The sequence below is a fragment of the Cydia splendana genome, chromosome 4 (assembly GCF_910591565.1).
Source record: "Cydia splendana chromosome 4, ilCydSple1.2, whole genome shotgun sequence".
In the NCBI taxonomy this organism is placed as follows: Eukaryota; Metazoa; Arthropoda; class Insecta; order Lepidoptera; family Tortricidae; genus Cydia; species Cydia splendana.
This window is the reverse complement of record NC_085963.1, coordinates 12,530,738-12,550,601: the sequence shown is the minus strand read 5'-3', so window position 1 is coordinate 12,550,601 and position 19,864 is coordinate 12,530,738. Positions and strand designations below refer to the sequence as shown.

At 39.0% G+C, this 19,864-nt stretch overlaps 1 protein-coding gene across 2 annotated transcripts; it reads right to left on the bottom strand.

The window, feature by feature from the left end:
• Positions 1 to 4,594: 4,594 nt before the first annotated feature.
• LOC134789934 (neuronal acetylcholine receptor subunit alpha-7) lies at positions 4,595 to 19,291 on the bottom strand. Of its 2 annotated transcripts, none has more exons than XM_063760661.1 (11): positions 18,877 to 19,291; positions 14,237 to 14,376; positions 13,381 to 13,425; positions 11,795 to 11,904; positions 11,011 to 11,191; positions 10,582 to 10,657; positions 10,146 to 10,340; positions 7,667 to 7,863; positions 6,982 to 7,229; positions 6,646 to 6,751; positions 4,595 to 6,569 (listed from the first exon to the last, which is right to left on the bottom strand). In XM_063760661.1, the coding sequence occupies exons 1-11, from the start codon at positions 18,953 to 18,955 to the stop codon at positions 6,417 to 6,419; spliced, it is 1,530 nt and encodes a 509-aa protein (XP_063616731.1). In that variant the 5' UTR covers positions 18,956 to 19,291; the 3' UTR covers positions 4,595 to 6,416. The 2 variants fall into 2 exon arrangements, with proteins under 2 accessions (XP_063616731.1, XP_063616732.1); XM_063760662.1 differs by having other exon boundaries at positions 7,018 to 7,229.
• Positions 19,292 to 19,864: the final 573 nt, after the last annotated feature.

Genomic DNA, 19,864 nt, shown 5'->3' with positions numbered 1-19,864 from the left:
CGTCCCGGCATTTCGATGTTTTTAAGCTGAACTATCAGAGGATAGTTTGATACTCAAGAACTTAAGTAAATTTGTTCTAATTTAAATGAAATTGGGTAAACGTGTAGTTGAGGGCATTATATTTTAGTCATTAAATTATGAGCAGGCTTGATCAAGGGGTTATTGAGCTAGAAGAGCTTAGAAGGCTTAAAAGCTATTTGTGAGGGGTCTTGCTATTCTGGTCATCGTTTTGCAAGAAAGTATGGTCGAGTTTGGTATCAAATGACAGTGCTTGGCTTGCACTTTTATAATAACGTTTTAAATTTACCATTTTGAAATAATTAGGAAGATAAAAATAAACATAATATAGGTATTTGACATTTGATAGGAAATATTTCGGCTTACCACAGATACAGTATCAGTTAAGGGCTCCACAGACCTTGTAATATGTCCACGCGATGTTTGATTCATTGCCGCCTATAGTGGGACATAAAATAGTAGAAATAAAATAAAATGGAACTCTAAAATTTCCGTACTATACTCGGTCAAACAAGTTTGTCAGTAGAAAAAGGCGCGATATTCAAATTTTCTATGGGACGATAACCCTTCGCGCCTACATATTTAGCCGCTTTTTTCTACTGACGGAAATGGCTTGACATTGACAGACTATAAATTGTTGCCATGTGTAAGCATTTTACGTCAAAAATTTGACAGCTACGTAGAAAGTGGCGCCCTCATTTATTAACCGACTTCCAAATCTCAAAAGGAGGAAATTCGATTGTGATTTTTTTATGTTTATTACTCCATATCTCCGTCATTACAGGACCGATTTTAAAAATTATTTTTGATTGTATGTACGAGTATATGCATACAGGTTCGTCCCGTTTTTGTCAAAACCCAGTTCTGATGATGGGATCTATGAGGAATCGAGGAAACTCCTCAAATCTTAAAGGCATACATATAGTGATTTATGTGTTTTATCAACAAATCAAGCATATACATTCAAAAAAGTGACATTTGATGAAGTGCAACTGCTGATGATGATCAGAACGCAACTCTTCAACGAAGCATAGTTCACGTTTGGCGATTTGTCCTCTTCGTTATGTTTGTTAAGCAAGTTAAGTTTTTAAGCCACATTTTTGTCAAGCTCGAGTTCTGATGATAGGATCCACGAGGAATCGAGGGAACTCCTCAAATCTTAAAGGCATGCCTATAGAGATTTTTGTATTTTCATCAGAAAATCAAGTATATTCATTAAAAACTGTCACATTTGATGAAGTGGAACTGCTGATGATGATCAGAACGGAATTCTTCAACGACGCATAGTTCACGTTTGGCGATTTGTCCTCTTCGTTATGTTTGTTAAGCAAGTTAAGTTTTTAAGCCACATTTTTGTCAAGCTCGAGGTCTGACAATGGTATCCATGAGGAATCGAGGGAACTCCTCAAATCTTAAAGGCATGTGTATGCAGGGTTGGGCAGTATTTCAATTACATGTATTTGAAATACGTATTTGAAATACATTTTAGTATTTTGTATTTGTATTTCAAATACTACCTGGAAAAGTATTTTGTATTTGGTATTTCAAATACTGCACTTACGTGTATTTTGTATTTCAAATACTTCAAGCTTCAAAATACATTTCTACAAAATACATTTTATTAAATTCTATGATCGTAAAATGGAACGTTTTTTTAAATATAATGTACGACTTGTACGCGGGCAAATAGTACAATGCGCGAGCTATTCTGCGCGGAACTTTTCGTCAACAGCCAGGGGATAGGGTCATTGCAGTAGTTTCCGTCCATGCTCTAGTTTTAGACCACTTGACAAATTAGCAAATAATATATTTCATTTTTAATTTACTATTTGCGAAATGAAATTTTTATATGTAGACAGATATATTGTTTAGCTAAGGATTGAAATCAGTCCAAATTTGTCCAGCAATGTAGGTTTATATTCAAATTTCATCAAGTGGACGAAAACTAGAGCTGGACGAAAACAAGCGCAATGACCCTATAAGTTTTTAGGAAAGGATATTCGTTAAAAAAACAAAATGATTAAACAAAAAAAATGAAAAGTATTTTGTATTTTGTATTTGAAATACATTATTTTAAACACTGTAATTTGTATTTTGTATTTCAAATACCAGTCACCAAAGTAGTTTGTATTTGGTATTTCAAATACTTTTAAAAATGTATTTTGTAATTTGTATTTGAAATACGTGGAAGCCAGTATTTTGCCCAACCCTGTGTGTATAGAGATTTGTGTATTTTCATCAGAAAATGAAGAATTTACATTAAAAACTGTCGCATTTGATGAAGTGGAACTGCTGATGATGATCAGAACAAAACTCTTCAATGACTACACGTTTGGCGATTTCGAATTTCGATTTTGACGGAGCTGGCCCTGGAGCCAGACCTGACCCGGATCCGGGCTCTTATCTGGACCTGAACCCGGACCTGGACCCGGACTTGGATCTGAACTTGGACCTGGACTTGGACCTAGACCTGGACCTCGATCTGGACCTGGTCCTGGACCCGGAACTGGAACCAGACCCGGACTCGGACCTTGACCCGGAAAACCACTGATACCTAAGCTAAATAAACCACTATGATTACCTACCATAACATGTAGGTATAAAGTATAATGATGCCAAACTTACTAGCCCCTCCCGCTCAAACCCCCGTACACGGCACCGCACGCGCCGTTAGGTGGGTTAGGTTAGGTTTGAACTGCGATCCTCACAGAACCGAACAAAAGTGGGTTAGGTTAGAACTGCGAGCCTTACAGAAACGAAATGTTTTACCTCCTTTTCTACATAGTGCACCATCTATGTAAGTACAATAATCTTTCACTGGCCCCCATAGAAGTCGGTTTTTTTTCTTGAAAATTATTTTCTACTATTTTATCGAACTATACGAGTAAGTAGGTGCAATGCAACAAAGTCTATCGCTCTATGTATATAATTTTTGGCAAACGGCGAGTTCTCAGTTCGGGGCGAACTACTAGTTCTATATTTATCTATGCTTACGTTGAATTACCATATTGTTTTATCGCATTCATGTACTGCCAGGGGGCGTGGCCTAGGAACAATTAACTTGTATCATACAATACTTGTATGACGACCGGTCTGGCCTAGTGGGTAGTGACCCGGCCTGTGAAGCCGACGGTCCTGGGTTCGAATCCCGGTAAGGGCATTTGTGTGATGAACACAATTATTTGTTCCTGAGTCATGGGTGTTTTCTATGTATATAAGTATGTATTTATCTATATAAGTATGTATATCGTCGCCTAGCAGCCATAGTACAAGCTTTGCTTATAGTTTGGGACTAGGTTGATCTGTGTAAGATGTCCTCAGATATTTATTTATATGACAGTGAACGCATATTATGCGTTGGTGGCAGTGAATGAGTTATACTGCCTCCATACCTACATGTACCTACGAGTACAAAATAGGTTTATCATAGCATAGTGACAACGGGAAGATTTTGTGCTCTATATTTAACCCAATGTCGTTGATATAGGTTCCATTATACTTAACTTTCGAAAAAAAAGAGTAAATTTTTTTGTGTGTACCTACGATCTAAATGTCCGTTTCGCATTGCCTCGCTAGCTTTTTTACTTAGGTTAGGTTTGCGTAATCAGTCAAATCGGCATCCAATTTAATTTTACAGAGTTTATTTTCTTCGAGTTTCTGGTTTATAGTAGGTATTTATTTATTTTAGGGCGTCCGCTACCTGACGTGGTTGCACGAAGCGGGTTAACGGGTTAACGAAAAATTGTATGAGCAACGCTAACTGGCGCATTATTTATTCTGTGTTGGGGCGGACGCGTGCGACGGATTTTACTCGTACATGATAATACTAATTACTTATTCTGTGCTCGTACTAGGGAATGCAAATCGGTTATTTTTTGTATGGAAATAATCGGTTTTTAACCGAAACCGCGGTTATTTCCATACAAAAAATAACCGATGTGCATGCCTTAGCTCGTACGGCTCGTACCTACATCTACAGTGGCACCCGCGTGCGTGCGTCCGCTCGGTGTAACCGCGTCAGCTAGCGGACATAGGTAATCGCTGAACAATCTCCAGTTCAAATCAGAGGTTTTTTACGGTTGCCATTAATAGTGATCATTAACTAGAACTATAGGTACCTAATATACATACCTTGTACTGAAAATATAGGTTCATTAATTTAAAGTTTTTGTGACTTCAACATACTACATAATTATATTGGCGTGTTATCCTTTTATGGCATCCTGCACACCTAGAGGCATTGAGACGGAACATTTAAATTGTAATCTATAAAATAGCTTGTTCTTGGAAACATCCATAGTATTTCTTTTACCAACTAGTTTCCCATTAAAAACAGAATTGAATTCGTTATCTGCATTGCGTTAATCAGGCTGAGCAGTCGAAGGCATGCACGGGAGCTCGCCCGGCGGTGCTGAGGCCCTCTGCGCATGTGCCAACATCCCACGGGATAGCATCGATTGTCTTCAACCACGGTGCTCAATGCGTTCCCTAACCGACTGCCAGGAATAAATAGGTCAGGGTTGCTCGGTCACACAATAAAATCTACGAGGTCATCTGATAGTAATAAAACTTCACGTTCTCATTCGTTTATATTTAATAAACAAAATGCAATTCAGATTATTAACCCTAACAATTGTACAAATCATTGGGACAGAGGTCGTCCGTCGCCGTCGGAGGCCGCGTACCGCGCTGGCACCAGCGGCCGCTGGCTAGTGGCCACAGGCGCCGTGGCCGCGCTACGCGGCAGCCACCACTCGGCTCGCTCTCGTCACGCAACCGACACAGAGTGGTCGATGATACGATATTTACAACAATAAGTAAACAAGGAAACTGCGTTCCCGAACGAAAACATTGGCTTCATAATCATAGACGGTCCGCAACTTCCAATGGGCCGTTTTAGATTATATACAAGCGCTGCCTTGCAGAAGAAAAACATGAAAAGCGATGCGAGGGTACATTGCTTTCCAAACGTGTATCCGCGCACTCGCTTTGTTATGCGATGTTTTCCTCCTAAAAGGGTAACAATGTTTTGTAGAACTAAACATTAAAGTATAAACTGTATCGTTATTAACATGCCTTTTAAGGATTTTATTACATAATTCATCGAACAAAATCGTTATTGCGTCGTATCTTAAGAATAATAATGTTACTTGATGAGGTATAGCCGGTGGCAGTGAAATGGGTAAGATGGTAATACTTATGCGTTGACTCATTGTACTATGTCGTCAGTAATAGGCACGTCAGTCGTACATTAGGTAATACGACAACATAAAATGGATGTGAGTAGACTGGTTGATTTTTGACTGATTCATATGAATAAATGTTCAAATTCGTTATGTTTACTTAATTCTTAGGATAGGTAGTTTGTTTATTAATTGTCAAAAATTTAATAATGGGGAGCGCAAAAGCTAAGATCCGCAGTTTACGAACTGCTCGTTATTAAGATACGGTAACGGTATTGAAAAGATGTATAAACGTGTTATCATGTATGTTAATTTATTATTTGTATAACTCGCTCCGAAAGACCAGGTACGATTTTAATAAAATAATACTTTGTTTAACTACAACTTTTAACGAATGTTTTATTAAGCTATAAGCCATGGATATTTTACCATTTATAACAATATCGACCCGTTCACAACGAGGCATATCACAACCTGTACCAATTGAATCAACATTGTTTGTAAAGTTCTATACTAGCTACGGACACAAATACATCCGAAAATAAATAAGGGTCGTAACCACGATTCACGGAATCGAACAAGAATAAGGAAACAAAGGGCCATTGCCTTACTGCCCAAATCCTAAACTGTACAATAGATTTCAAGAATCGAGAAAGTTTTAACAAAGTTTAAATTTTAAATGCGAACCAGGTCGTTCAACGGTATGAAGGAAGACGTTTTTGTGCTAACATTTTTATAATCGGCCGCCGTATCGGCTTGCAACCATTCTCAATTGTAAGTACTCTAGCGTGGACCTCTTGGCTGCCGCCATCGCCACGGTGTCTCGGACAGGATGGTGAACTTGGGACCACTTATGTAAGAAGGGCATCGCGCTGTCGCCGTGCTATGGCGTGCACGCGCACCAGTCAGTGAAACCTTCCCCTAGCGTGACAACGATTCATAGATTCTTCAGTTAACAAGAGCAAGAGCTGCTGGTGGAAGGAAGAAAACTTGAAGGGGATTAAGATGGGCAGTATTCGGTTGAGCGCAGGGGGATGGCAGTTCGATCAGCGTTAACTTATTACTATAGGGAGGCGCGGGGGCGGAGGCGAACGGCGGCAACTTCATCGCCGCAGCGGCCGCGCCCGCGCCGACTCGCACATCACAACTTAACAAGTATTCGCGGTATCACAGAACGTTACGCACGCGCAGCCGCAGCCGCAAGCGGGCGGGTCGCTACGACACCATGATGTGGGGCGCGGACAGCAGCACGGCTAGCGTGGCGATGATTGTGAACAGGGTAAAGATAATAAGGCACAGTCTGTCCACGACCATGGCGGCGAACTTCCAGTCGCGCGAAATGTCCGCGTCTTCGTCATCTTTGCGCATCTGGAACAAAGTAGCCAATAAGTATACACTCATATTGTCAAAATTAAAGTTCATCTATAACAGCATTAACATTTACCTGATCTGTGATGACTCGAATTTCTTTGAGAATGAGCGAAAGCTCATAGTCGACACCGAAGCAGCTGTGCGCAGCTATCCCCGCCCCGTTCTCCTCTCCGCCCCCCCTGCAACAGTTATGGCTCTGTAGACAATGCGGATGCCTGCGCTCTACACTACAGGTGGGACCGAGGATTCAAGGGAGCTACAGGAATTATGCTCAAAAATTTAATGAGACCCATGACCCACAAAAGCTGATAAATTACTGATTGATGACTGATTCGACTAATAGCTATTAGGGCCAGGTGACTGCGGAACGTTCAAGGCGGGGGTAAAATATCGAAACCGTGCTATTTACGGCGGCGAGTAGTGTTCGTGTAGATCGTCGAGGGACCTGTAGTATCGGCAGCAGGGGGGCTGCTGCGCGTGCCCGTGTCGGAAGTCGTCGTCGATATCGAGCACGTTGGCGAGCAGCGACTTGGAGGAGCGCTCGCGCAGCTCCAGGTCGGGCGGCGGCGGCGCGCGCGTCGGCGGCGGCGTCGCTGCCGAGCCCGGCCGCGACATGCGCAGGACCCAAGGCAGCCAGTACAGGAATACGCATCGGATCTGCGTAAAACCACACGTATAGTTAAATACTTATTCGAGCACGGTTTTCATAATTCGTTTAGTTATTTTATGAGAAAGGGACGACAAATACCGTAGGTAATACTTATTTAATATTTTGCCAGCCCTGGCTATCGGAGACCACATTGTGTTTTATTTACATTTATGACATTGTTTTCATTTTATAAAATATGTACCAGCATGAAGATTTCAAATTTAGTACCTATCGTATCGTGAAATATAAGTTGAATGTAGAGTTCTTCTTAGTTAATTGCACCGATTTGAATATAACAAAGTTAGGGTGTGTCCTTATAGACGTCATGTTTTCATAGGAATTTGATATTAATTATGACATGTCTACATTTTGAATGCCATACAGATTGAGCTTGGTCCGACTCTACCTATAACACAAAAAAAAAGCGCAATAAAACCAGATTTACCCAATCGCTCATTTCGTGTGTGTCCGCGTGCCGATGGTGGTAGTTGAGGATGAGGATGGTGGAGACGACCGAGGAGGCCACCATGAACATGATGCAATTGAAGTACGTGCCCAGCAGCGGCACCGCGTCCGACGTCGCCGGCATCGTCTCCGCCACCATGTTCAGGAACACCGTCAGCGACAGCAGAATCGTTACACCTGAGACGAGACACTGATGTACTTATAGGTACTAAGTAAGTACTTGTAGGTATTAAAAAGGGGTATTTACTATGTATTTGATTTCGAGAGTTTCTGATATGTCGGCACGGTTGCACATGCCATCTTCTCGGAGTAGCTGATTGTTATATACTGGTAATCTAAATCACTTAGCTTGAAATCGTATAAAGTGTTGTAAAGCGTTACCCTTTAAAACGTAGTGAATAGTTTAAACTGTCCTTATTTAGCACTGTAATTATTATGTATTAATAAGGTTGTAGTTATGCCTATTGCAATTCTAAATAAATTCATCCGTTTCTTTTGCTTTTCTAAAGGGATTTTAGATATTACAATTTGTAATTTATTTATTTACTTGTTAGAATCATGGTTAACACAGATGTTACATAGAAATATTAGTCCAGCACAATTCTGCCGACTTACGGCGTGCAAATTTTACTATAGGTACATACTTAATTACTAACATGTATTTATTCTATATTTACATTTCACGGATTAATTATTATTTAGAGTGTGGCTACTGAAATATTACACAAATGTTTGGCGGGAAATTCAAAAAATCTTGGACTGGTCACTCTTTGTGTAGTACGAATTATAGTTTTGATACTAGAAAATATTTATGATTTTCTGTGCACATGTAAGGTACCTAAGGATATGAGTTAAATATACGCTGACGTGCACTTAAAGTCAGCTCACATAATTTCTACGAGTATGTAAAGTACAGTCAACGATAATAGTTATTTGTACAACAAGAGATCAAAGTTTGATATTTCTTCGAGTGCTTATTTTGAGTCCCGTGCAAGCGAAAGATTCTATTAGAATCTTGAGCGTAGTAAGGGACTCAAAAGCGCACGAGATGTAAATAACTTTGATCTCGTGTAGTACACAAAATTTTTCACCTGAGCAGTGAGAACATACCTATTATAGACAACTTGAAAAATGTAATCCTTCTTCGTCACTTAATACCTATGCACTGATGTTTACCGCAGTCGAACACAAAAACAAAACGTAATAATAAATTTTAGTAAAATAATATGGAAATAAAGAACATTAACTGACACTTGAATTGGCAACTTTTTTTTGTAAAAAAAAAACTTCGTAAGATACAGTCCGAATTGCGGATGCGTACTATTTGTCAACTATAGTAAAAAGACTTAAAAGTAAAATAATTAATTTAGCTTGATAATCTGTGTATTTTTTGAGTTCATTATTTTAATTGTACAATACAATACCTAAAATATTGTGGTTTTATCAGAATTTATCAAATCTTAAACTTTATTTTTATTAATTTATTATTAAGAATTCATACTCGTACGTGGTTTGCAACGATGCGTTCTGACGTTTTTCGGGGGTCTATTATAAACCGTCAATATACCGTTGAATGTCGTTTGAACTTTTTTTGTCTATTTCTTTTTGCTAACAGTGTGAAAGGGACAGAGATAATAGAACCCAAGTATTTCGAACTTGTATTAGACCCCGCAAGTTGAAATGACATTTGACTATAAAGGTAACTTGAATGTCATTTTGTCTCACTCAGTGAGCAAAATGCGATTTTGCTCACGTATTTAAGAAGCAAAGTACCCTTGTTCGAGCTGCTGAGTTGAAAACACATAATATATGTTAACACTTTCTCACCGTATACCATTGTAACAAGGCGAAAAATGAAATGTAGTGTAAATAAGACCTAGCTCGATAATACCGTAATATTAATCCATCACCAAAAAAAATACATAAGTACTATGCCAAATATGCTTAATGCTAATGTATCAAAAATGTCAAAATATTTATAGAGCACCAACCTCCTAATTTGTTTACATTTGTTTAGGAGTTGTAAACATTGTAGTTTTTCGTTATACAACGCTACACGTCGACTTCGCACATTGTCGTAATTATTTACGAGCTTAAATAATAGTTTGCGAACCTCACTCAGTATAGACATTATTAATATTATTTAAAATATACCCCTTATAAACCGCAAACAATTTGAATGAATGACATAAATAAAATTGAGAACTGACTTTTAGTTTTTTTTTTGAAATCATAGACAATTGGTGATACAACAACGAAATATCTGTCAACAATTTTTGGCTAGCCAGACTAATAACAATGTCAATATTTATAAACTGTTAATTACCAAAGTGAGTATATTAACGGATATCCTTCAAACTTTAGTGCTTAAGCATTTTATTTCATTGATCGATAAAAAACCCTACCACTGCGCATGACGCATACGCTGCTACAAGCTACGGTGTAGCAGACAAACTTACCTAACGAAAGTTTCTCGCCAGAGTCCGGCGGCAGCGTGAACCCGAGCAGAGCCATGGAGGCGATGAGCACGCACGGCACGATCAGATTGAAGAAGTAGTACAGCGTCTTGCGCCGGATCACCACCGCGAACGTGATGTCGATGTACGGCTCCGGGCAGCAGTTGTAGTAGATTTCGTTGCGCTTGCCCGGCACACCTGCGTTATACACAGATTTTGGTTTCTAAATTTGTCTTTACAATTTCGTATCAATATAATTTTACTAATTAATACTTTCAAATAGGTGACTTTAAAGACAGGGGTATAAGGTTGTCTCGCTTTTACCCTCAAGCCCAATTTATTCAATGTTAACCACTCACTATGGAAAAGTCAAAAGGAATTGGAGCAAAAAAAAAATCTAATATACTTACTTATACGATATATTACGCTTGACACTCACCTATAAGCTCCCATTCACCGTTCGTGACAAAACTGCTTATGTCCCCACCCGCTTCGTCTTGAAGTTGAAGGTCCAACTGTTAAGAAATGACACAACGATCAGTAAGTATTAGCGTCACATTTTTTGCAGATTTGTACTGTATTAAATACTTATTTTAAGAAATATTTATATACTCCCAACAAAAATTAAAATTGTGTCTAATCTTTGTTGTGAGTAGGTACCTAACTAAGTACATAAGTTCAATGCCAACAAAAAAATCCGTTAGTATTCCAAATGACAATGTTCCTAGGAACAAAAATGTTGATAAATGATTTCTTAGAATAACAATTTCTCATATCTTATTATGCGGTCTTCTTCCTCAGCGAGTATGCGCCTACTGTTGGCCCAAATTATGCGGTAGCAGTTTGGTATTATGTAAGAAGAACTCACTTGATATCCATCGTAGGTCCAACTGCCGAACTTCATCTCGCAGCGCTGGTCGTCGAAGGGGAACCACGTGATGTCGATCTTGCAGGTGCTCTTGAAGATGCCGGGCGGCACGTACAAGCACGAGCCGTTGTTGCGCACCACTACGTTCGTCGGGTATGTGCTGTCGAAGCCTTCGTCGGCGCTATATCATACAAAATGTACCTGTTAATTAGGTTCTTTACGCCTTATTTAAGGAATCTATATCTATCTTTTCATCTGACACTTTCTGCTCATGCTGCTAAGAGCGACTCGTAAATTTATACCTAGTTCTTGTATTAATTATTATTATTTATAAAGTTAATTACAATGACTTAGTTATAAAAGTTTCGTTAAACCAGTAAGGTTCCATTCATCTGCAGTAGATTGTTTATGAGTATGTTATGAAAGGGAAAATAGGTTGATGAACAGCAATTTGTTAGTTTAGTAAGAAAAATATTTATACACTTTTCTGTCTTGTGGTTTAACTACATAAATCCGTATGGGAGTTCTGTCAAAGTTATCAGATTAACAAGCTTAGTGGCCGTAATTTGTCTGTTTCGTAACATAACTAAGCTGACGGTTTAGACAGTATTTAGAACGTTTTAATTAACTTCAAGCCAGACAAGATATGACGGAAATGCCCTACTTACTGGTACTAAGGTTTATTATTTGTTATTGCGGTTTAGAAACCATTTTTTTTTAATAAGGGACGATTTGATTAGTATAAACAAGGAGATTTATAAAAAAAATTGTAAATGTTGTTTACCTATTGTACATGAGGACATCTGGTTTCCATAGCCTGTGGGGTGGCACTCTTAAGTCTTTGACCCCGCCGAAATCAGAAGTGTTCCATCTCAAGTTCATATCATTCCATTCCTGTACGGACAAACATATACATGTAAATAAGAAAATTAATTATTTCCTCGGGTTGTAAGTAAATAGGTACGTTTTTAACTGAGTGTCTTTACATTAGATTAATCTCTAAACTCGTGCACATTAAAGATCATCGTTCATCGTTTATCAAAATAATTAATTTGATTCAATTAAATTTTATTATTTATTTTTTAATAAGTACATGGTGTTCTTATAAAACTCCGTTAACTTCGGCGTATGGCTAAGTACCTACATTTAAGGAAACTAAATGGCGTAATACTTTATAACAAAACTCCCGTGAGACACAGACATATTAAATATATTAACGCAAGCTCCTGATGATAATCCTCGGTACGGAGTGAAACATGTCGAGCATTTTTCGACTTAAAATACGTGAGTGACCCGTTGTTAATATATTTAATATGGCATAATACTTAGTTAATTTACGTAACATTTATTTTTTATTTAACTTAATTTACCTACCTACATTAAATTTTAATTATTATATAGCGTTGTTCTAACACGGGCATTATATTTAATCCATCATGACAATTGAAAATCGATCGTTTGAGATAGTAGTCGGTTGGGCAGGCTAACGCACCATCGCCCAATTAAGCACGGAATTTTGAAGTTTCTATAAGCTTAAAAGTTTGTTGACGATAGTGACCAACTGTAGTCTCGATCTCGCATTGTAATATGTTAAAGCAGTGAAGAACCTATTCTTGGCACTCAACTTTCCGTCAAGAGAGAGAACCTATAAATGTCCCGGAGCGGGACAGTGGCAGACGAGCCGATATTCCTTCCTGGCAGTAGCGGGAGTACGGCAGAATGCGAAGCGTTATACAAACTAATTAGTGCCTTGTTAAACAGAATTATGTATATTTACTTATTACGCTATTTCAGATGTATGTAGACCCGGTTAAAAGAGGGATTAGCGAGATGGTTTTTAGGCTTCCGTACCCGAAGGGAGACAAACCCTATTACAAAGTCTCCGCAGTCCGTCCGTCTGCCTATCCGTCTATTAGCGGGCTGTATCTTTAGAACTGTGACCTAGACCGAAAATCCTGTGATGGTATGGAATCCATGGGGCGCGAGTAAGACTCCTACTTGGCCGGTTACGTAAGTAAATATCCACGATTATATCATGAGTGTTTTATTTGTGTACATTTTAAAACTATCTACCTACAATAATTAAAGCATCAACATAAATGACATGAAGTTTAATTCGATCTGCAAACATGGATACAATAGGTAGTTTAATCGTGTAAAGTGAGGGCTAGTCGTATAGGTAACTAAGTAAATTACGGCTTTTATAAGGAATAGTAACAGCACTCCATATAAGCAAATATAAGTAAACATACAACAGTTAATGGACACAATAACTAATTGCGTAATTGCTGAACAAACAGAAAAACACATTAGGTCATGTCAGGTGAAATAAAGAGTACCTATAGCTACGTATGTATATAATTCACTCACCAGTTTGAGCCAGATGTTCGTTATTAATAGCTGGTTCTTTTCATCCTGCGAACGAAATTGAATTTGCTGAATATACATGCCAAAACATATGAGCGTTTTAACCGCTGACATTACGTTAAACGATATTAAATTGCAAGCAATTACGTATCACCCCACAAACCGATCCTTAACACCCATTTTAATCAAGGCTTAACACAATTCCAACAGATTACCACGAGATTTAAATGTCAGGTAATTCACACATTGTCAGTAAATCATGCGAGTTTATATTTGTTTACCATTTTTGTAAGTCGAATCGAAAAGTGGAGACACGTTTTAATTTAATCGATTGATATAAATAATTGGTGTATACAAAAACATTTGATCAAGACGGCTCTCTATCCCTTAAAATTCAGGCTACTGGCAAATAAGATACGCGGTGATTTTCAGCTTGAAGGAAAGATAATATTGAAAATAGGGATACTTAAAAGTAATTTTCAGAATTCAATTTTGAATTTCTTGACCCTTTATTTACATTTAGCCTTCACCAAGCTAAACATAACAATTCCTAACCTCTATTAAGTGGTAAATCCATTTGACTACACGCTATGCTAAACTCAAAAGCTCTTTTATTATTTAGGAAGAAAACGGTGTAACTCAAACATGTAAATAGTCAAGTACCTACCGTTGGCGTACATTTTCAACAACTAAAATTCATCTTTGCGCTGTTATAATAGCGTCCTTAATTAAGAAGCAGGGAATGGTAAGGTAATAAGTACAACTGCAACGTCTTTAGTGGACCACGGTTTCTCCCACACGTTCTAGTGGTCAGGTGATGATAGCAGCAGTTACAATGTTAGAGGGTAGTTGTACGTACCACGTCAATGATCTGCATGAGCGTGAGGCCGAAGGAGAGCTGCAGTGGGTCGCTCTCGTTGACCACGGGCCTCTCCAGCACGTTGTAGTGGTCGAGCAGGTGGTGGAGCAGCCGCTTCTCGTGATAGCCGCCGCGCACCCCTGTACAAACAACACCTGGCTTAGAGCTTACACAACTATGTATACACCTATATGTATTATTTGCTTTATATGTAGTGGACGGTCAAGTTACTTTTAACATCACCTATTCGAAAAAGGGCTTTTTCTTCTCCGCTAGGAGGGATCAAAGTGGCACTTTTCTTCCCTGCCAGGAGGGATCAAAGTTGGACTTTTCTGTTTTAGGACACGATTTTTTCTTTCTTGCATACTATTTTTTTGGTCAAATAATACATATTTTGGAACATAACAATTTCTTCATAGTTGATGTGAAAAGCAGTATGTGTCACACGGTATCAAAAATTTCGTCTTGGGCGTTAACACTTGAATCCCTTATTACGCTCAGGATTCTATTTTAGAATCCATCGCTTCATTCAGGATTCAATGTACGCCCTTGACGGAAATATATCATTTTGATCCCTTGTAACACAATAGTAGTTTGTGTTACAAGGGATCAAAATGATATATTTCCGTCAATAATAATAATGAAGCGATGGATTCTAGAATAGAATCCCGAACGTAGTGACACATACTGCTTTTCACATCAACTATGAGGAAAATAAAAAAATCTTAGTGTTGACACAATCTGATGTTAAACAGATTATTTACGCTAAAAAAATAATGTGAATCCTCTTTTCCGAACAGGTGGTGTGAAAACTACTATTAGTGCTTTATCATAGCATTCATTAGAGATGCCACGAATATTCGGCAACTATTCGGTATTCGGCCTATTCGGCCACTTTGCCGAATATTTGGTATTCGGCCGAATGTTGTCTACTATTCGGCCGAATGCCGAATATCTGATGCGCCTATCTAAAAAGAAAAATTACACAAAAAAAAAATACCAAAAACCAAAAACTAGGTATATTTAATATATATAATGTATTCTTGGAAAGCAGTTAAATACGAAGGCACGTTTTTGAGCATTTGTTGATTACAAAATATTATATTTTTATCATGGGTCTGATTTGATTGACTCTAACTACATTCATTAATTCTGTTCAACATAAAGTATATCTTAGCAAAGGTTGTGCTTTGTTGGCGAACAGTTTTCATAATAATTGTGACTCAAAACGTTCGCATGTTATGCCGAATATTCGGTATTCGGCCGAGAGAGGGGCCGAATATTCGGTATTCGGTATTCGGCCAAATTCACTATTCGGGGCATCTCTAGCATTCATACTCGTAGGCCTTGTAGCAAACTTTACGAATTCTTCTTTATTAGAAATTGTCGATTTATCATTATGTGAAAATCCAAATAGAAAAAGGAAATATAACACAACCACTTAATGAAAACATTTGCAGGTTCTTTAATTAAACACGTCGAAAACATAAAAGATGAATATGAGGCCAATTCGAACGTACATTTTGACATCAAATTGATATATAAATAATATCATTCCTGCGTCCATTTCCCTCGTACTTGTTCGTACAATGTATTGGCGAAAGCGAGACGCACGGGCGAATTATAACAAAGTGATATCATCTTAAATTGTTTATACGACAACGGTTTCACTCACTTGAATTTTTAGTCGCTATTGGCGACATGTTTCGGGCCCGCACATGTCTCACGAAAGTTTAATATCGATGATATCATCTTGATGTCAAAATGGAAGCGGCAGACATTTTAAAGGTTTCAGTGAAATATCAAAATTTTCTATTAAGTACTTGAAATGTCGCATAATTTTACCATATCTACCTACAACGAAATCAATCTTGATTTCATTACCTGCCTTACATCAATTGATTTACACTATAAAAGCGACTGGGGTGTACCCTGACACAACAGCTCCACCTGAGTATAGCTCTTTCGATTGTGGTTAAATGAAGAAAGTTTAAGTTGTTGTAATATTGTCATACCACAACAACCATGTCATAAATTTGCGATGTAACAGTCAAACTGTCAAAACGGAATGTCGAATTATGCGCCTGACTATTCAGACTATGGAATTTGATAGACAGCTATATAAAATGTGTCACTTCAGTGATAGTACTGACAAAAACGGCCAGAAAGTTTTGCAATTATTGTGCTGGTGAAGGTAATTCCGGAGGTGTGCTTACATGATGGTCTAGGCTAGGCATATAAGGACGAAAGACATACTAATATGCTCATGAGGTAAACAGGGTAAGATAAGAGAGATAAACTTTCAAACTATTTATCTCAAGGCCCTGGTACATTTAAAATATGATTTAAAAAAGTCTAAGCAATTGAGGGATATATTTATTAACTAAATATCTTAGGTTCCTTGTACCTACACGAACACAACACGATGTAAAAAACTATACGCCATAATTTATTACTATCAATACGAAACTGCTGTCGGGCTTGAAAGTCTCGAGGTAACCACTACCCATTTCGAGAAATAATTCTTGGGTAAAAACATCAAGAATTTTTGAACAACACGTACAATATTCCGAATATCGGATTTTAATGCTGCTTTCATCTACAGATAAAATGATTCAAGAGGTAAATTGGGTGAAATATTATGATGATTAAATATCTTTATTGTACTCGTACGAAACCGGGCCGGGTCGCTAATAATTACTGATGTAGCCAAATGTAGTAGTACTTAATAGTCCATTTGATAATAAAGTTAATAAGGAGATTAAAATACGAGTCTGCAGGTAGATACTTCAATAAGTACCTACTTATGAATTGATGTGTTGAGTTTCTACGAAAATGTATGGGCACCGTTCGTTCAAACAGATTAAGTTTAAGATTAATGAAAAAAAAAACAAGGCTGAATAGAAGAATAAATAAAAGTACATACCTAAATGCAGTCTTTGGCAGCTTCATAGTTTACAATTAACAAGCATTAAGAAATAACGTCGCGCTTTGACTGATCGGTAACATCCGGTCATCGGTCAAAGATTAGAATGATGAATGATTTTTCGCTTTTCTACCATGACATTTCTGGACTAAGCCCAACAAAAAAATAAAAGGCTTTTGTTCTAAAATCCGGCTGCGGCTACTAAAGCACTTTCAGCGTCCTGTTACCCCACTATAGGCCTCTTGGGGGCGGTTAAATGCTCGTTACGTACATTATCCGAAAGACTCTTGAGGTTATTTTCATCAAGTGGAACTCAAGGCAGTCTTTTGTGGAATTACAGCTCGTAGTCGGGGCGGGACGAAAATCTTTGATGTTCCGTGCGTGACTAAGCGTTTGTTTGAAAAAATGGCAGGACATGTTGACGCACATAATAAACGATGGGATCACGATGGAATAAAAATATATTAAATTAAGCTTCAAAGTGGTTACCTATCCTGTTAACTAACAACTATTCTTAAACATATAATATACTGGAAGATACCTAGGATAGGATATCCAGAAAGGCGATTGCTCGAATGGAAATAATGTTGTCTAAATTAGAAAACAAAGGTAAAAAAAGGGTAGGGGTAAGAGTTCAAATTTAAAGTAACGCAAATTTATAATCTTTTTTATACACTGCTGTTGATGTCTGACGTGTAATCAATCTCTGTCCAAGGAATAATACCAACTTACACCTATTTATGTAATAAATTGGATATTTCGTCCAAACGCGGAGATCTGAACTATTGTAGTGTGTAACAAAGGATAAATATTGTTACCGATGAAGAACACTGAGTACTTTATGGCCCCGAAGTGAAAATAATATTAAATAAAATATTCCAAGAATATTTTTAGCAAAATCTAAGCAAAATCCGTGGAATGGGAATATTTTCTTAAAGAAATCGATGTGTAGGTACTTAGGTAGCTGAGCTGGGCCAACCCAATGCGAAGTGCTGACAAATGTTGCACCACACTTAACATTATGGTTTAAGATGTCGCGAACTAGAATAGATTACGTACGGGAGGAACTGATGGTCTGATGGGTCACAACCCCCAACATTAGGGTATCGACGCAAGGAGGAGGAGGTGGTAATGTGTTTATACAACGAATTGGGATCCGAGAGCGCAATTAACGAAGGCCTGGAAGCTGAGAATTTTCAGGATGTTAACTATAGATACGATAAGTTTTAATTTCATAAATGCGTGTTTTAATGTTCGGATAAAATATTCACTGCTGAACTGTGCTACGAGCGCTACGCCGTAGCTCGTAGCAATGCATAGCAAAAATGGTACAAACTGTGACAAAAATGTACCAAGGCCTATACGCTTTATATTTAGCTTATTGATGTAACTGACCAGGAGGCCAATTCAAACTTACATATTGACATCTACAGGATGTCATTTTGTTGTCATACGCCCTTGCGTCTCGCTCGTGCCAAATGTACGGACATCTATTATGTTTATTATACACTACGAGCGAAATGCACGTGCGGATGATAACAAAATGATATCATTAAAGATATCAATATGTACGTTAGAATTGGCCTCGATAAGACCTTAAACTTGTTTCATCCCCAAATTTTCATGTAGGTATCGCTTTCAATGAGTCTGCAAATGTGCTTCAACCGTGATTTTAGGATGACCGCTTAGGTACGGAGGTGCGCTCGTGACTCACCCCGCGGCCACAGCAGGCCCAGCAGCAGCAGCAGGCCCGCGGGCGCCGCCAGCAGAGCGCGGCGCGCGCGCCCGCCCATGTCAGCGCCGCGCCGCCGCCGCGCCGCGCGCCGCCTCCCCGCCGCGCCGCGCCATCGCCCGCCCGCGCGCCCGCGCCCGCGCCCGCTTCCGCGCGACACCCACCCTCGCGCTACGACAACTACACTCCCGACCCTCTGTTAAACACGATCAGTTTAAAATTTAATTCTTTTGCCGTTAACATAAATTAGAATGATCACGACCGCTCGCCGACGGCCTCGCTCGCCGCCCAGATCTCGAGCATCGCCGACTGCGTGACGGTGAGGTTTGTAGTTACGGTGTGTTTTAAAGCATTGTTGTTTAGCGGAGTGCGGCCGACCGTGGGGCAGCGGAGCCGCCGGTGTGCGGACTGGCGGAGCGGCGGTGGGCGCGCAGCCGCGACCCCCGCGCCGACCCCGCGCCGCTGCCGCCCATTCAAGTCGCGCCGCCGCCAGCGAGCCGCACGCAGCCTCCGACCTTGCCATCTCCCGCCAACGACGGGGTTGCCCAATACAATTTTCGCTGAAACCGATATCAACAATATCCCGATGTATTACGAGAGTAGATCTAGGCCTTGATGCATTGGCAGAACGAATAAATATCTGAAAACTGTGGTCCCTTGTTTCCTGATTAGGCACACATCACACACAATGAGATACTTCAGTTAGCCGCATTTATTAGGTACAGTTTTAAGCTTTTGCCGTTGGGTTAATAATGTAGTCAATGTTAGGCGTATGGTCCCGTGGTAATGTCTAATAAATCAAGTTAAATAAATCTCTAAATTAAAGGGCAAAAAAGCGCGCGGAGCATGACATCCCCTCCTACTAAGCTTACGCTTCACCCGCACATTGTCGAAGACCTTCCGACACTCACCACCTAAATTATGCTAATTTGCTAATAGGTATTGCTTTTCAGAGAACATTTGATTATGC